Below are 15,943 nucleotides of genomic sequence, written 5' to 3' on the forward strand. Positions count from 1 at the left end.
GAATGGAAATGATGACGTCTATCACCTAGGGATATTGTTAGGCTTAAGACAACACAATTAAGGTGACTGGTGCAGTGCCAGATTCATCACAAGTACTCAATAAGCAATTTTACTTTTTATAACATCGCTGTAATGGCTAGAGTATCCCATCTCATGGCTGGGCCAGGATCCATTTAACTAGTCCTACATTGTTAAAATCTGGAACATTTTTCAATACTATCAATAATATAAACAATTTTCCCCATACATTTCTAGTTATTTCTTTAGGGTTAAATCTTGTAAGTGATTTGGTAAATCATTGTAAACCACACATTATCAAATTATCAACCAGTGTATAGTTTTACCAAGTTAATCTTCTATATATTGAAGAGATTTGGTCAATTTTTGCCAACAATAGACATTTTAAAGAAATGATAATTTTATGGGTCCCCCCAAATCTCATGTTATTTAACTTATCAGATGTTTCAATTTCTTCTTTTGTTATATTATAAAGGTCTTAGGCTCCATAAATAAATTAAAGTATGAGATTGGCAGAAAAAATAGAAAAATAATTGGGATAAGTAAACATTTTAATGTAACATATTACAGATAGGGCATTTCAAGCCATTTATGAGGGAGGATAAGTTTTTCTAGTGCTTTTCAAAGTACACCTTATGGAGGTGGGAATGGGGGTAAGTGCTGCTGGCAAGTTGCAATAACTCTCATTCGTTCCCATTTCAACCATTTTGGTCTGTTTTACATATTGAACTTATTGGTAAGTTGATCTGAAGGGTTCTGGACCTGAAAACAAAACCAAAAACATATTTAATGCAAGGTTTGGGGACAACTGGTATTTTGCAATATGAAATAAATAGATAAATAAGTTGAATCTCTCCCTCACATCCTATGCAAAATACATGTCAGCTAGATGAAAACATTAAATAGAAAAAAACCTTCATAAACTACCAGAAAATAGGGGTAAACATTAACTCATTTTTAAGCACACTGATAAAAAAGTAGATACCATGATGAGAAGCACTATTTCTCTGTATTGGTTCTTCCTAAAATATATGCCTCTGACACAGATTCAAAATGTTTTTGTGGCTAAGGAGGTGTGGAAATATACACATCAAAAATAGTGCCAAGGGTGGCTTAGGGTATTAACTTCCCTATTATTTCTATCAGCACCCCCAGATTACCTCAAAATATACACTGTAAATAAAATAATGTACAAAATGAAAAATATAAAACATCCTGGTATGTTGTGTTGCAAGCCGACTCTTGCCACTAAGCTCTCCTCTCCACAGACATTCTGGAGGCATCACTGCTTGTCCTCTGGAGTCACAGTGTCATCAGCAGAGAAAGACTCTGAGAACTCCTCAGTAGAAAAAGAAAACTAACTTCATTTACTTACTGTTTCAAACTTACTTGACCATAGACCTCTCCCTTCAACATGATACCTATTAATATTCGTAGAATTCATGGAGCACATTTAGCAAACATATGTATTGCTATTTTATCAATGCCCAAATTGAGGCTCTCTCCAATACTGTGGTCTGCTGACACCTAGTGCTTATGCTTTAATTTAGTACAAACACACATAATTTCCAATAGTTTCCTGTCCACCTAAATAAAACCTTGCAGACTGCATTTATATTCTTGTACATCGTAATTATAATGCACTTATATCTTGGAATATTATGAAAGGATTAATGTAAATGATCCAAAGGGCTAAGAAAGTATGCTGCCTTATACTTCTGTTCTTCTCTCACCTATTAAAATGTCTTAGAAGACTATACATATAAAAGAAATGTGTCAAGTAATGCTTATTCTGACTCTTTTATTTTTATTTTTTTTATTTATTTATGATAATCACAGAGAGAGAGAGAGAGAGAGAGAGAGAGGGAGAGAGAGAGAGAGAGAGGCAGAGACACAGGCAGAGGGAGAAGCAGGCTCCATGCACCGGGAGCCCGACGTGGGATTCGATCCCGGATCTCCAGGATCGCACCCTGGGCCAAAGGCAGGCGCCAAACCGCTGCGCCACCCAGGGATCCCTATTCTGACTCTTTATGTCACACCCAGGAAAGGAACTGAATTAGACTGTGTTTAGGGGACAGACCTAGAAAGTTCAGATGGAGAGATCAGGCTATTCTACAAAAACTCAAGATTGTAACTGGAATGAAGATCAAGTGTTTCTTTCAGTAAACTCTGGAACCTATTTTCTTTTACCCCAAAACTACCCTTTAGGTTTTAAGTAAAAGGAAAGAAAAATATGAAAGAAGGAAATGAAATAGAACTGCAGTGATCAGCATTCTTTTGCTCCAAGGACAGTGGTTTATTTTGGCCCAGACATTTAAAATTAATGTTAATTTGAATTGTGAACTGTTAAGCTTATGAGCATTAAGATGCACTTCTGATCTATAGTAAATGTGTCTCTGTATGTTTATTTTAATAATGTCAGTGGAATGATAACCTGTTTGCACAAATACACGTTGTTAACTTCTAGGTTTTCTGCTGCTAGTTTGAGATCAGATCAAATATTTTAATAAAAATTCTAGTGCTGGGGCAGCCCAGGTGGCTCAGCGGTTTAGTGCCGCCTTCGGCCAGGGTGTGATCCTGAAGATCCAGGATCGAGTCCACGTGGGGCTCCCTGCATGGAGCCTCCTTCTCCCTCTCCCTATGTCTCTGCCTCTCTCGCTCTGTGTGTCTCTCATGAATAAACAAATAAAATCTTAAAAAAAAAATTCTAGTGCTACAAAATCCTAGAATACCAATTTTAATTGAGTATCACCTGGTAACTGTAGTCACTTAGTATAAGATAGGGTTTTTGAGTATTTTTGAGTATCTGATTTTTCTTTTCTAAGTAAGTTCTGCACCCACCATGGGACTTGAACCCAGGACCCTAAGATCAAGAGTCATATGCTCTACTCAATGAGCCAGCCAGGCTCCTCACCGTTTTTTAAGTATGACATCTTAATTAAATAATATCTAATCTGATTATTGCTGGAAACCACAAAACAATTCTTACAGATTTACTGGTTTGCTCACAGCTACTAAGTTTTCTGAATGAGTGTGTGTGTATGTTGTTTGTGTGTGCACATGTGCATGCTTTGTGCAATTTCTGTTTCTAACTGGAATGTGGTATTGGCAGTTAAAGTGCTGGTTCTCTGGAGTTTGGCATGTCCAGGCTGCTGTGTGACATGTGATGACCTAACTCTATCAAAATAACTGTGAAATCTTTATACATTTTGTCACAAAGTCCTTTAGTTTTCATCTGATACAAACAAAATCTTTTTTTTTTTTTTTTTTTTTTTACAAACAAAATCCTAAACTCTACATGAACTCAGACATTCAAAACTTCATGTTCTCATTAGGGAAATAATAAATACTGTTTTATTTTAGTATCAAAATGACACCACAAGATTAAAAAAATTTTTTAGAGAATTTGTGAATTTTCTATGAAGGTGTATGGTTGGATATCAGGGTGAGAAACACTGCCATGGATGATAGCCATTCATTCGTTCAACAATATTTATTGAGGCTACTGTGTGCCTGGCACAGGGAATCTAACAATCAACAAACTGCCTGCCCTTATGAACAGCCTTACAGTCTAACAGGGAAGGACAATAGACAAGTAACTATATAATTTCAGATAGTGATTAGTGCTGTAAAGAAAGTGAGCAGGATAGGGACATGGGGGGTGAAAAGGACAGAGGTGCTGTTTTAGAGAAGTTGTCAGGAATGGCATCTTGCTGGAGGTAACATCTGAGCAGATACATAAATGATTACCTGGGAAAAGTTTTCCAGTCAGAAGATGGGTAAGTGCAAAGGACTTGAGATGGGAATGTACACAGAGTGTTTGAGGACCAACAAGAAAAGTCAGTGCGGCAGAAGCACGAGCCAAGGAAATAATGTCTGAAGTAGTCAGGGGCCAGGTCACATAGGGTCCTGTAATGTAGTAAAGATTTTGTTGGGGGATCCCTGGGTGGCGCAGCGGTTTGGTGCCTGCCTTTGGCCCAGGGCGTGATCCTGGAGACCCGGGATCGAATCCCACATCAGGCTCCTGGTGCATGGAGCCTGCTTCTCCCTCTGCCTATGTCTCTGCCTCTCTCTCTCTCTCTCTCTCTCTGTGTGACTATCATAAAAAAAAAAAAAAAAAAAAAAAAAGACTTGGCTGGTTCTTAGGGGAAAAAATGGGATTGCAGAAGGAATGCTTTAGGTAGACTAGAGGTGGAACTCCTGTCTCTGGAATTCAACTCTGTTTTATCTTTTACCTTTCTTTTTTAAGTATTTATTTATTTGAGAGAGTGGGAGAGAGAGAGACAGAGAGACAGAGAGAGAGAGAGAGAGAATATGAGCCAGAGGGGTAGAGGGAGAGGAAGAGAGTATCTTAAGCGGACTCTGTGCTGAGCACAGAGCCTGATGTGGGGCTCAATCGCAGGACCCTGAGATCATGACCTGAGCTGAAACCAAGAGTTGGGCGCTTAACCAACTGTACTATCCAGGCGCCCTCTTTTTTCCTTTCCTTTTTAAAATCAACTTTATTGAGGCATAATTTACACACACAAACGCACCCTTTAAAAATTTGGATGAGTTTTGGGAAATATATGTATCCATGTCCTCATCACCATAATCAAGATAAAGAATATTTCCATCATCCTAAGAAGTTCCCTTGTTCCCCTTTCCAGTCAGTCTCCATCCCTTAAGCCCCACCAAAGCCAGGAACTCACTGAAATTTGGGGAATCATTATTTTTAATGTAGACTTAGCAGCAGTAAGAACTTAGATCTGTGTGGTCAAGAGAGAGCCATAGGCAGATGTGGCTACTTAAATTTAAAATTAAATAAAGTTAAAAAACCAGTTCCTAAAAAATAAAATTAATTAAAAAAAAAAAAACAGTTCCTTAGTTACACTATCCACATCTCAAGTACCTAATAGGCACATGTAGCCAGTGGCTGCCATATTGGACAGGACAGGCATACGACTTTTCCATCACTGCAGATAGTTCTGTTGGGCAATGCAGAGATGTTACCCAGGTAGAATTTGACCTTTGCCATATGAAGGTAAGCTAAGCAGCCTGAAGACTCAGTAAACCATACAAGTCACATTACCTAGTTGTATGTTACTATCTGTATTTATTACTTAATCACCAAGTAATTTAAAAGGCCAGGGGGAGGAGTGTTCACTTGGATGGCATGATAATGGCAACAATAATTATGGAGCTATTTACTACATAGAAATTCTTTCTCCATTACTAAGTGTAAAGGGTATCCTACTTTTATTAAGGGAAATGGTGATTTCTCTTATAACTCATAAGGCACAATTTTGTTTTAAGTAAAATTAAACTCAAAATTATAGTCAATAAACTACATTTTTTTCTTTTTTGAAAGAGAGGATTCTGAAGTAAATATGCTGAAATATTAATATATGTTAAACCTGGTAGTGGGTACATGAGTATTTTTATATAATTTTTCTGTATACTTTTGAATGCTTGAAATGTTTTAAAAGAAAAAAAGTAGGTTTTCATTTTAAATGTTGGACAAGAACATTTAATGTTATCAAGATTGTTCATGATGTGATTGAACAATTCAGGTTAAAAACAGTATGCACAATAGTATAGCATATGGTCAATATAAGATAAGAGTCAGTATAGCATAATGGTTAACATACAGGCTCTGGACCCAGATTGCTTGGGTCTTAATTCTAATTATGCCACTTACTAGCAATGAATCATTTAAATAATCTCTCTGTACCTCAGTGCTCATCTGTAAAATAAGAATGATGATAATAGTATCTGGCTCAAAAAGATATTATAAAGATTAAGTAAATATACATAAAGAGTCTGGTGAACAATAGATGCTCAATAAGTGTTAATTTAATAGCTACTCTGATGATGATACGATTTTGGATTCTTAAAACTTTTTTAGAAAAAAGTAAATTGAACAATCCATAAAAAAAAAACACAGTTAATAACTGTTAACTCTCATTAATAAGACTGATTTTAATTTCTTCATTTTTATTTATTTTCTAAGCATTCTATGTCAATTCCTTTTATACTTAAAACAACGGAAACATAAAACCAAAGTCTGGGCTTTAAGCCCATCCCCAGATATGCCCTACAGTCTGGTAAACACGGATTTTTCAAGGGTGATCATTGGACCGGAAACACCAAAGAACTTGCTAGAAATGCAAATTCTCAGGCTCCAACCCAAATGCATTCATTTTGAGATGGAGCCCAGCAATCTATTTTAGCCTTATATTTGATTCTGTCAATCACTCAATTTTGAGAACTTCAATGCTAAGGCATAACCTGTAACTCTAGTTGACCCCTCTCACCTTTATATAATGAAAAATACTGCTAATCATTCATCTTCATTATTTAAAAAAGATTTTATTATTTATTCATGAGAATACACAGAGGAGACAGAGAAACAGGCGGAGGGAGAAGCAGGCTCCATGCAGGGAGCCCGACGTGGGACTTGATCCGGGGTCTCCAGGGTCACGCCCTGGGATGAAGGCAGGCGCTAAACCGCTGAGCCGCCCGGGCTGCCCTAATCATTCATCTTCAAATACTCTCTGCACTCTTTTTTTTTTTTAAGATTTTATTTTATTTACTCATGAGAGATACAGAGCGAGCGAGCGAGCGAGCGAGAGAGAGAGGCAGAGACACAGGCAGAGGGAGAAGCAGGCTCCATGCAGGGAGCCCGACGTGGGACTCGATCCCAGGTCTCCAGCATTACGCCGTGGGCTGCAGGAGGCGCTAAACCGCTGCGCCACCGGGGCTGCCCTCTGCACTCTTTTTTAAAAAAGATCATATTTGTTTACTTTAGACCTTTATTATTGCATGAGAGATAGCACGGAGGGGCAGAGGGAGAGGAGGATAGAGAAGCTGAGCAGGGAGCCTCCGATGTGGGGCTCTATCTCATTAACCCAGATATGTGGACCTGAGCTGAAATCGAGAGTTGGACACTTAACCAACTGAGCCAGCCAGGCCCCCCTCTCTGCAATTCTTATTCACAAAGTCCTCTTTCTGCCCTTTGAAATACCTTCTTCATGAGCCTTTGAGAATAACTCCTTTTTGTCCCCAGTTACTGCCTGATACAGAAAATGAAAATGCTTTCTGGAGTCAGGCAGGTAGTATGTCTCAAGGGGACCTGGTATATGATATTAAAGAGTAAAATGCTGGCCACTGTGCAGAGATGTTCACATTCAAAAAAAAGTTGAACTGTTGCTGGCCAAACAAAAATGCATGTAAGCCAAGTTTGGCCACTGGCCACCAGTATGCACTCACTTCTTGGCTAACTCTCTCCAATCACTAAGCAGCTGTGATGTAGTGGAAAGAGTAAGGGAACATGGAAGGAAACCTTGATTTGAAGCCCAGCTCTGCTACTTGCTAGCTCGGTGGTAATAATGATGATAATAATGTTAACCTTCCCAAGTTAAACTTTCTCATCTGTATAATAAAAACAATACTCCCTATCTCACAGGATTGTTTTAAAGATTAAGATAATATTCTTAAGAACACCCACCCTACAACAAGCCCTTAATAAATATTTCATAGCACCTGCGATACTTATATTCTTGTGTTGTTTTGACTGATGACATGCTTTATTCTACCTCTATGAACAATTTGGTTGAACCTATTTCTTCTGTCAGACTGAGTTCTTTTGGGTTAGAGATAGCCTTCTGTGTCCCTTTAAGTTCCTACAATACGTATTTCAGTAACTAAGTCCTTTGTATGTCCACTCTGACCTTTAACAAAAGCTTGTGACACAAAGTCTGATTGGGGGATGAATCTGGAGGAACACAGTCAACTCTTAGTACAGATGTGTATTTCATATAATATGTGGCTGGGGAACTTGGGTGGTTCACTTGGTTAAGTGTCATGATCCAGGGGTTTTGGGATTGAGCCCAGCATCAGGTCTCCCTGCTCAGTGAGGAGTCTGCTTCTCCCTCTTCCCCTTGTTTGTGCTCTAATAAATAATCTTTTTTTTTTAAAAAAGTATGTGGCTGACTTATAACAATCACCAAAGTGAAAAAGTTATGATTCCCTTCTTTTACCAATGTAAAAGAGAAAATACAATGATGGTTGTTCTCTTAAGTGGATGCGTCTTGCTTTTGCATTTACTAGGTTTGCTAACAGCAATACAGGAATTTTAGAAGCGTCATTAGAAATTTATGGGAGAAAAAAGGGTTTCAGTTTTAGCTACATTTTGACAATTCAGAGAGAAGTGATGCTGCGATAATCATGGTAGAAGAGGTATATATCAGAGCAGCTACTATTAGGGGCTCAGTTCATTTTCCCATCTGGAATACTGAGACAAGAAAAAGAACTAATAGAGATCTCATAAAGTTCCTGTGAAAGTTACTAGGTAAGTCATGGAATTTGGGGAGAAGAGGAAGGAAGCATGTTATAGATCTCACGTAAGCATTACATCTCATGTAAGCAGGTTAGAAACTTTCCGCACTCCCATAGCCTTATAAGAAACCACATGTCAGGGACGCCTGGGTGGCTCAGCGGTTGGGCACCTGCCTTTGCCAGGTCGTGATCCCGGGATCTGGGATCAAATCCCACATCGGGCTCCCGGTGATGAGCCTGCTTCTCCCTCTGCCTGTGTCTCTGCCTCTCTCTCTCTCTCATGAATAATAAGTAAATCTTAAAAAAAAAAGCCACATGTCATATTTTGTCCTAACAAAGTTTTCTTACTTATGCCCTTACCCCTGCCCTCTAAATACATGTAAAAAACTAATTCACATATTGAACTTGGCATGGTTAACATCATTGCTCCTTTGTGAACTTTCTTACTTTCTGAACTTTGCATCTACAGACTTGTTAATAAGTGATTTGTAGGTTAAATGACCTAATTTAACTCTAGAATTGATTGAAAACTTAACTCCTCTCCTTCCCCCTATTAACTATGCTTTACACCAGAGTATTTTTTTTTTTCCTCTCCAAAGTATCATTCTTACAACTAGGGGAACTATAGTAACAGATGGGTTTAAATGTCAGATTTAGTTTGGGAAGGATGTTTCTAACTAATCAAGGTTCCACGTGGGGACAATGGATCAGTCAACTGGACTGTGCATGACAAGCTTTAGAGGCTACCCATTTCCTCAGTAGGGTAGGAAGTGGTTATTTTGTCAAGTATAATTCAGAATGACACATTCAGATGCAATTTAAAAATATATATATCACTGTTCATATGTATTATCACTAAGGAAAATTTGCCTTGGTGATGTCAAAACATAAAAGTGCATGCCAGTGTACATACTGCTGTCATCTTTCATGTGCTCTGAAGCTTTCATAATTAAATTCTTTGGATTTTGTATGAGGAAAATAAAATTTCACTGCAGGTGTAACTTCGCAGTAACAGTAGACAATAATTTCCACTTAATGGGCACATTCAATTTCTCAACTTATAAACACTCAATTAAAAACCAGTTCTATCACGTATGTGGTTACCACGAAACCACAGTCAGAATATAAACAAACAACTTTTCCTGCATGCATTACGAAAAACTTTATTGAAAATTATCTCCTTCAAGATAAGTAACACTGGTCAGAATATAAACAAACAACTTTTCCTGCATGCATTACAAAAAACTTTATTGAAAATTATCTCCTTCAAGATAAGTAACATTACCTATCTTGTATGAAGGTAACATCATTTTTGCATGAACCAGGAAGAATTTGGGTGAGAAAATAACATTTGAAGAATTTCTCTTTCAAACCTATCACTTCTGAAGAAAACTGTAGACAATAATCAGGGTGAAAGTCAGTTCTAATACCCTTTAGGAGTGTCTTACAGATGGTTCATTTCAAAGCATCAAATTCTATTTACTCAAAAAACCTAATAAGGTAAACAATTCCCTTGGCAGCTGCAGAAGACTCAAATGACCTCATGGACTGCTCTGATGTATCTATTTTGTGCCAAATGTTTCAGAAATTTTGAGACAGTTCACTTATCTAAGGTTTCAGAAGGCAAGAATTTCCAGAATAAGTGAAAGGGGCTGACTGTACAATAATAACTAAAACAATACTGTCTTTCTATGAACGTATCAATGTGTTTTGCATGAAGAGACAGTTTCCAAGTAAACAATAAAATAAAGCTCTGCTGCCTTAAGGATAAACATCTTTACCACTTCTTGAGTCACTATGAGACTCAGAGGCCTAACAAAAGGTCTGAGCTTAACAGCTCTTTTCTTTTGTAGAAACTAGTGTAAAAAGCACTCTCTGGTTCTGAAATACACTGATTATTTGACCTTGGACAAGACACTTAGCTCCTAGTCTGTTTCCATAACTGTAAATGCAATCAACAATATCTGGTAACATATTACCAAATGGGACTGGTGGGAGAATGAAATGACATACGCGAACTTATTATGTAAATTATAAAGCAATAGTAATGGGAAGTTATTATTTTATATCAAATTGGGCCTAACTTTTCCTGCCTATGTTCCTGTCTGTAAAATGGGTAAGGACTGATCTGAATCCTAACCGTCTGAATGCCTAACCGTCACTTACTGGCTGTGTGAACCTGAGGAAGTAATTTCCTTTCTGGACGTGTTTTCTAACAAGGTTATTATGAAGATCAAATGACGGCGTGTATGTAAAAGCTGAGACAGAAATATATTAATAACTTAATAATTGATAGCTGGAGAGGACCAGCAGGAGCCAACTGTACCTAGTGAAAAGGACCTGTAGGTACATATGACTCTATACGTACCCAAGGTATTGTTATTTGTAAACTGTAAAGACGCACAAGGAACTAGGAAGCAAATGGCGCCTCAGTGACCCTCAGCAAAGAGGGGGAAAAAAAGGCAGAAAAGAGGATTTAGGCATCTCAGTGGTTTGGGATGGAAGTAGGAATGAGAACAGAGAAGTGTGGCAGAAAAAAAGACCTTAAGAAACACTCAGAGAATCAATTCATTGTTTTCCCCGTTTCTTTTACGACCTCCAGTCTAGATTAGACCTTTCATTCAACTTCCCAGCCCGCCATATCGCTGGACATTTATTTACTGTACCTTCTTCACTGAGAGCCTTTCATTCCCCTCCCCTTCTAGGAGTCGTGAACTTCAGACCCTCCGCTTCCGACACCCATTCCCTTTAATTCTGTTTTTACCAAGCTTCCCTGTAGCCTTCTCTCCGCCTAAGGGGGAAGTGAGGCTAAACGCACCGCAGGGCATCCTAGGAAATGTGGTCTCTCGTTCTCTTTTGCTTGCGCCCCAGAATCGGGAAGACGACAAAGGAGATCCAGTTAAAACTACAACTCCCGGCAGGCAACGTGAGTGACTATCTTCCTTTCTGCCCCCCTCCCTATTGCCTTCCTCTTCCTCCTCTCCGCGGGGGCCGAACCTCTTGGCCTCACGGTATTTGTAGTTCTTTCTGGATCCGAGATCCTAGCACTCAACGACCGGGAGAGAGTCTGCAAGACTCTAATTCCCAGAGGGCAGAGCGGCAGCTGCGCCTGCGCACTCTCAGTGAGGGCGTGTATGTCTGTGTGTCTGAGGGGAGAGAGAGAGAGCGAGAGTGAGTGAGTGTGAGTGCTGGGTAGGGTGGTGGCCGTTACGTTCGGGGCAACGGCTACGGCAGTGGAGAAGTAAGAAGAGAAACAACGTCCGGCGCTTCCGCCTTCGCTTAGGAGGAGGAGGAGGAGCTGGTAGGGAAAGGAAAGTGATTCGCCCGGGGCCTGGACTAGAGAGAGTCGGGCTGGTGGGGGTCTGGGCTATGAGCCTTTGAGGGTCGCTTGGGACGCGGAGCGAGACACGAGAGCCGAGAGGTATGTCTCAGCCGCCGCCGCCGCCTCCGCTGCCGCCGCCACCTCCTCCCCCTGAGGCTCCGCAGACTCCGCCGTCCCTGGCGGCGGCGGCTCCTCCGGGGGGGCTCTCGAAACGGAGAGACCGGAGAATCCTCTCCGGGAGCTGCCCGGATCCCAAGTGCCAGGCGCGTCTGTTCTTCCCGGCCTCCGGTTCTGTCAGCATCGAGTGTACCGAGTGCGGACAGCGGCACGAGCAGCAACAGCTGCTGGGGGTGGAGGAGGTGACCGACCCGGACGTAGTGCTGCACAACCTGCTGCGGAACGCTCTGCTCGGGGTGACAGGGGCACCCAAGAAGAACACGGAACTGGTAAAGGTGATGGGCCTTTCTAACTACCACTGCAAATTGTTGTCGCCCATATTAGCTCGCTATGGAATGGATAAACAGACAGGCAGGGCTAAGCTTCTCCGGGACATGAACCAGGGTGAACTGTTCGATTGCGCTTTACTAGGTGACCGCGCCTTCCTCATCGAACCAGAGCATGTTAACACGGTGGGCTATGGCAAGGACCGCTCCGGAAGCCTCCTGTATTTGCATGACACTCTTGAGGACATCAAGCGGGCCAATAAAAGCCAGGAATGCCTCATTCCAGTTCACGTGGACGGGGATGGACACTGCTTGGTCCATGCTGTGTCCCGGGCCCTAGTAGGCCGGGAGCTCTTCTGGCATGCCTTGAGAGAGAATCTTAAACAACACTTTCAGCAGCACCTGGCCCAGTATCAAGCCCTGTTCCATGACTTCATTGATGCCGCTGAATGGGAGGACATCATCAACGAGTGTGACCCTTTGTTTGTACCACCTGAGGGTGTTCCTTTGGGCTTGAGGAACATCCACATATTTGGTCTTGCCAATGTATTACATCGCCCTATTATTCTGCTAGATTCTCTCAGTGGCATGAGGAGCTCTGGTGATTATTCAGCTACCTTTCTGCCTGGGCTCATCCCTGCAGAGAAGTGCACAGGGAGAGATGGCCATTTGAACAAACCGATCTGTATTGCATGGAGTAGCTCTGGTAGAAACCATTATATCCCCTTGGTAGGCATAAAAGGGGCTGCTTTGCCCAAATTGCCTATGAATTTGCTGCCTAAAGCGTGGGGTGTGCCTCAGGACCTTATTAAAAAGTACATTAAACTTGAGGAGGATGGTGGTTGTGTTATTGGAGGAGACAGAAGTTTGCAGGATAAATACTTACTTAGGCTTGTTGCTGCTATGGAAGAAGTTTTCATGGACAAACATGGTATCCATCCTAGTTTGGTTGCTGATGTCCATCAGTATTTCTACAGGAGGACCGGGGTGATAGGAGTTCAGCCTGAAGAAGTCACAGCAGCTGCTAAGAAAGCAGTAATGGATAATCGCCTTCACAAATGTTTGCTCTGTGGTGCCCTTTCTGAACTTCATGTTCCTCCAGAGTGGTTGGCTCCAGGAGGGAAACTGTATAACCTGGCAAAAAGTACTCATGGACAGCTGAGGCCTGACAAAAATTATAGCTTTCCCTTGAACAATTTAGTTTGCTCATATGATTCAGTGAAAGATGTTCTGGTACCAGACTATGGATTGAGTAACCTGACAGCTTGTAATTGGTGCCATGGCACATCAGTGCGAAGGGTCAGAGGAGATGGGTCTATTGTATATTTGGATGGGGACAGAACTAATTCTAGGTCCACTGGTGGCAAATGTGGTTGTGGATTCAAACATTTTTGGGATGGTAAAGAGTATGACAATCTACCAGAAGCTTTTCCTATTACTTTGGAATGGGGTGGAAGAGTGGTCAGAGAAACAGTATATTGGTTCCAGTATGAAAGTGATCCATCTTTGAATAGTAATGTTTATGATGTTGCAATGAAACTTGTTACCAAGCACTTTCCAGGTGAATTTGGGAGTGAAATCCTAGTTCAGAAAGTTGTCCACACTATATTGCATCAGACTGCCAAAAAGAATCCTGATGATTATACTCCTGTAAATATAGATGGTGCTCATGCCCAAAGAGTTGGAGATGTACAAGGACAAGAGTCGGAGTCTCAGCTACCAACTAAAATTATTCTTACCGGACAGAAAACAAAAACTTTGCACAAGGAGGAGTTAAACATGAGTAAAACTGAAAGAACTATTCAACAGAATATTACGGAACAGGCTGCTGTAATGCAGAAACGGAAAACAGAGAAGTTAAAACAAGAACAAAAAGGGCAGCCCAGGACTGTTTCACCTAGTACCATTCGTGATGGTCCATCCTCTGCACCTGCTACCCCTACCAAGGCTCCCTATTCACCAACAACTTCTAAGGAGAAAAAGATCCGAATAACAACTAATGATGGACGACAGTCCATGGTTACACTTAAGTCTTCAACAACCTTTTTTGAACTTCAGGAAAGCATAGCCAGAGAATTTAACATTCCTCCATATTTACAGTGTATTCGATATGGCTTTCCTCCTAAAGAGTTAATGCCACCCCAGGCAGGAATGGAAAAGGAGCCAGTTCCTTTACAGCATGGTGACAGAATTTCAATAGAGATTCTGAAAAGTAAAGCAGAAGGTGGTCAGTCTGCTGCAGCACACTCGGCCCACACTGTGAAACAAGAAGAGATTGCTGTTACTGGTAAACTATCTAAGGAACTTCAGGAGCAAGCTGACAAAGAAATGTACTCCTTGTGTCTTTTAGCAACATTGATGGGTAAGATCATTTTAATCTAGATAGTATTTTTTAATTGTGATTATAATGGCGCTGAGTTTTTCTGTTGTCTTCGTGAAAAAGTCTGGTCATTGTAAAAACTCTTTGATTATATATGTATTTTAGAATATTTTTTTCAGGTTTTTTGTTTCTGTTTTTACAGTTAATGGATATATGTTAGCATGATTCTCTATTGAGTAAATGTTTAGGACAACATAACTAAGAAAGTGAAAGTAGTCCCTTAACTGTCACCAGATTATTTAACTATAACTTACTGTAATTTTTTAATAGCCTTATGATATATATCTATTTAAAACCTTTTAAAATGTTTTCCTCCCTGGGCTCTCTATTGAGCCTGCCCACTTTGTCCCTTTTTCATTTATTTTTAAATTTTCTTTTCCTGCATGTCATGTGATTTCAGGACTTCCTGTTTGATGAATTGCAGTTTCTGGTGTTTATATTCTCACTGCACTCCCACCTAATAGTCTCTGTCCTCCATTTCCTGTTCTTCCTTTCCAGAAGTTCATCACATTTTTATTTGTAATTAGGATTTGTGTTTAAGTAATTTTTTTGCGTAGTGACTCTCTGCCATCAACTGTAACTATATAACTCATGAGAAATACAAGAAACAGAGGTAAATGCTTAGGAAGCATTTCTTTTTAATAATTCAGCATAAATTAAAAATATCAACCAAATATATAATCTAAAGCTTTAGATGATTTTGGGATATGATCCAATGGTGCACTTTTAACATTATTTTTATTTGCTTAATCTTTGTTTTTAAAATCACTCTTAATATGCTTTACTAAGGCTTAAGGTAGAATTAAAATTTATATTGCATATTAGAAGAGCCTTATTTTTGCTGAGATTAGAGGTTTTAACTGGAAAAGTGGTCTGGGTTTTGATTCTCTCTTCTAAGAGTAGTAAATGTCAGTGAATTGGGCCTTGACCTACCAAAATGAAGATTATTTATTCCTGGCTTGTTAAATTTGGCTCTAAAAGACCTGTACACGTTTGTAACTTGATGTTGATATTGCTGGTTTTATTTTGGCAGATATAGCCATCACACTGGGGGGTATGTCAAGAAATGTACTAGTTACTTTGTGTATTTCTTTCTTTTTTTTTTTTTTTTTTACTTTGTGTATTTCTGTCTCTAAGAGTTTTTAGTTTCTTAGAGACTGCATTAAAAAGAGGAAAGATTGTGTGATCTCTGGAGTCAGAAAGGCCTAGAATTTGAATCTTGGCTCCAGTACTTATTAACATAGTGATTCAGGCAAGCTGCTTAACTCCCTAATACTTTAGTAGCCTCTTCTCTATAAAATATCCTTTGTAGTTGGTACACAGGGCAACAATAAAATACGCCCAGAACTCTGGGAATTAAATAACATCAGCAGAGAATGGATAAAATTAGATATATGCAGAAGGTACTTTAAAAACTGACAATCCTCCAGGTCAAAAAATAGGAAAGAGAAGGTCTTCCTC

General features: G+C 39.9%; 1 protein-coding gene and 1 long non-coding RNA gene across 2 annotated transcripts in view; one reads left to right on the forward strand and one right to left on the reverse strand.

Moving 5' to 3' along the window:
- Positions 1-551: 551 nt before the first annotated feature.
- Positions 552-11,173, reverse strand: LOC129505193 (uncharacterized). The gene is made up of 2 exons (XR_008663495.1): positions 11,004-11,173; positions 552-780 (listed from the first exon to the last, which is right to left on the reverse strand). It is a non-coding gene; the product is annotated as an uncharacterized LOC129505193 (long non-coding RNA).
- A 314-nt stretch (positions 11,174-11,487) lies between these two features.
- VCPIP1 (valosin containing protein interacting protein 1) overlaps positions 11,488-15,943 on the forward strand; it is a 30,886-nt gene continuing 26,430 nt past the window's right edge. Inside the window, exon 1 of the mRNA XM_055318302.1 lies at positions 11,488-14,464. Coding sequence (XP_055174277.1) covers positions 11,761-14,464 — 2,704 coding nt within the window. The 5' untranslated portion in view covers positions 11,488-11,760. The remainder of the gene's footprint in view (positions 14,465-15,943) is intronic.

The sequence above is a fragment of the Nyctereutes procyonoides genome, unplaced genomic scaffold (genome assembly GCF_905146905.1).
Source record: "Nyctereutes procyonoides isolate TBG_1078 unplaced genomic scaffold, NYPRO_anot_genome, whole genome shotgun sequence".
Taxonomy (NCBI): Eukaryota; Metazoa; Chordata; class Mammalia; order Carnivora; family Canidae; genus Nyctereutes; species Nyctereutes procyonoides.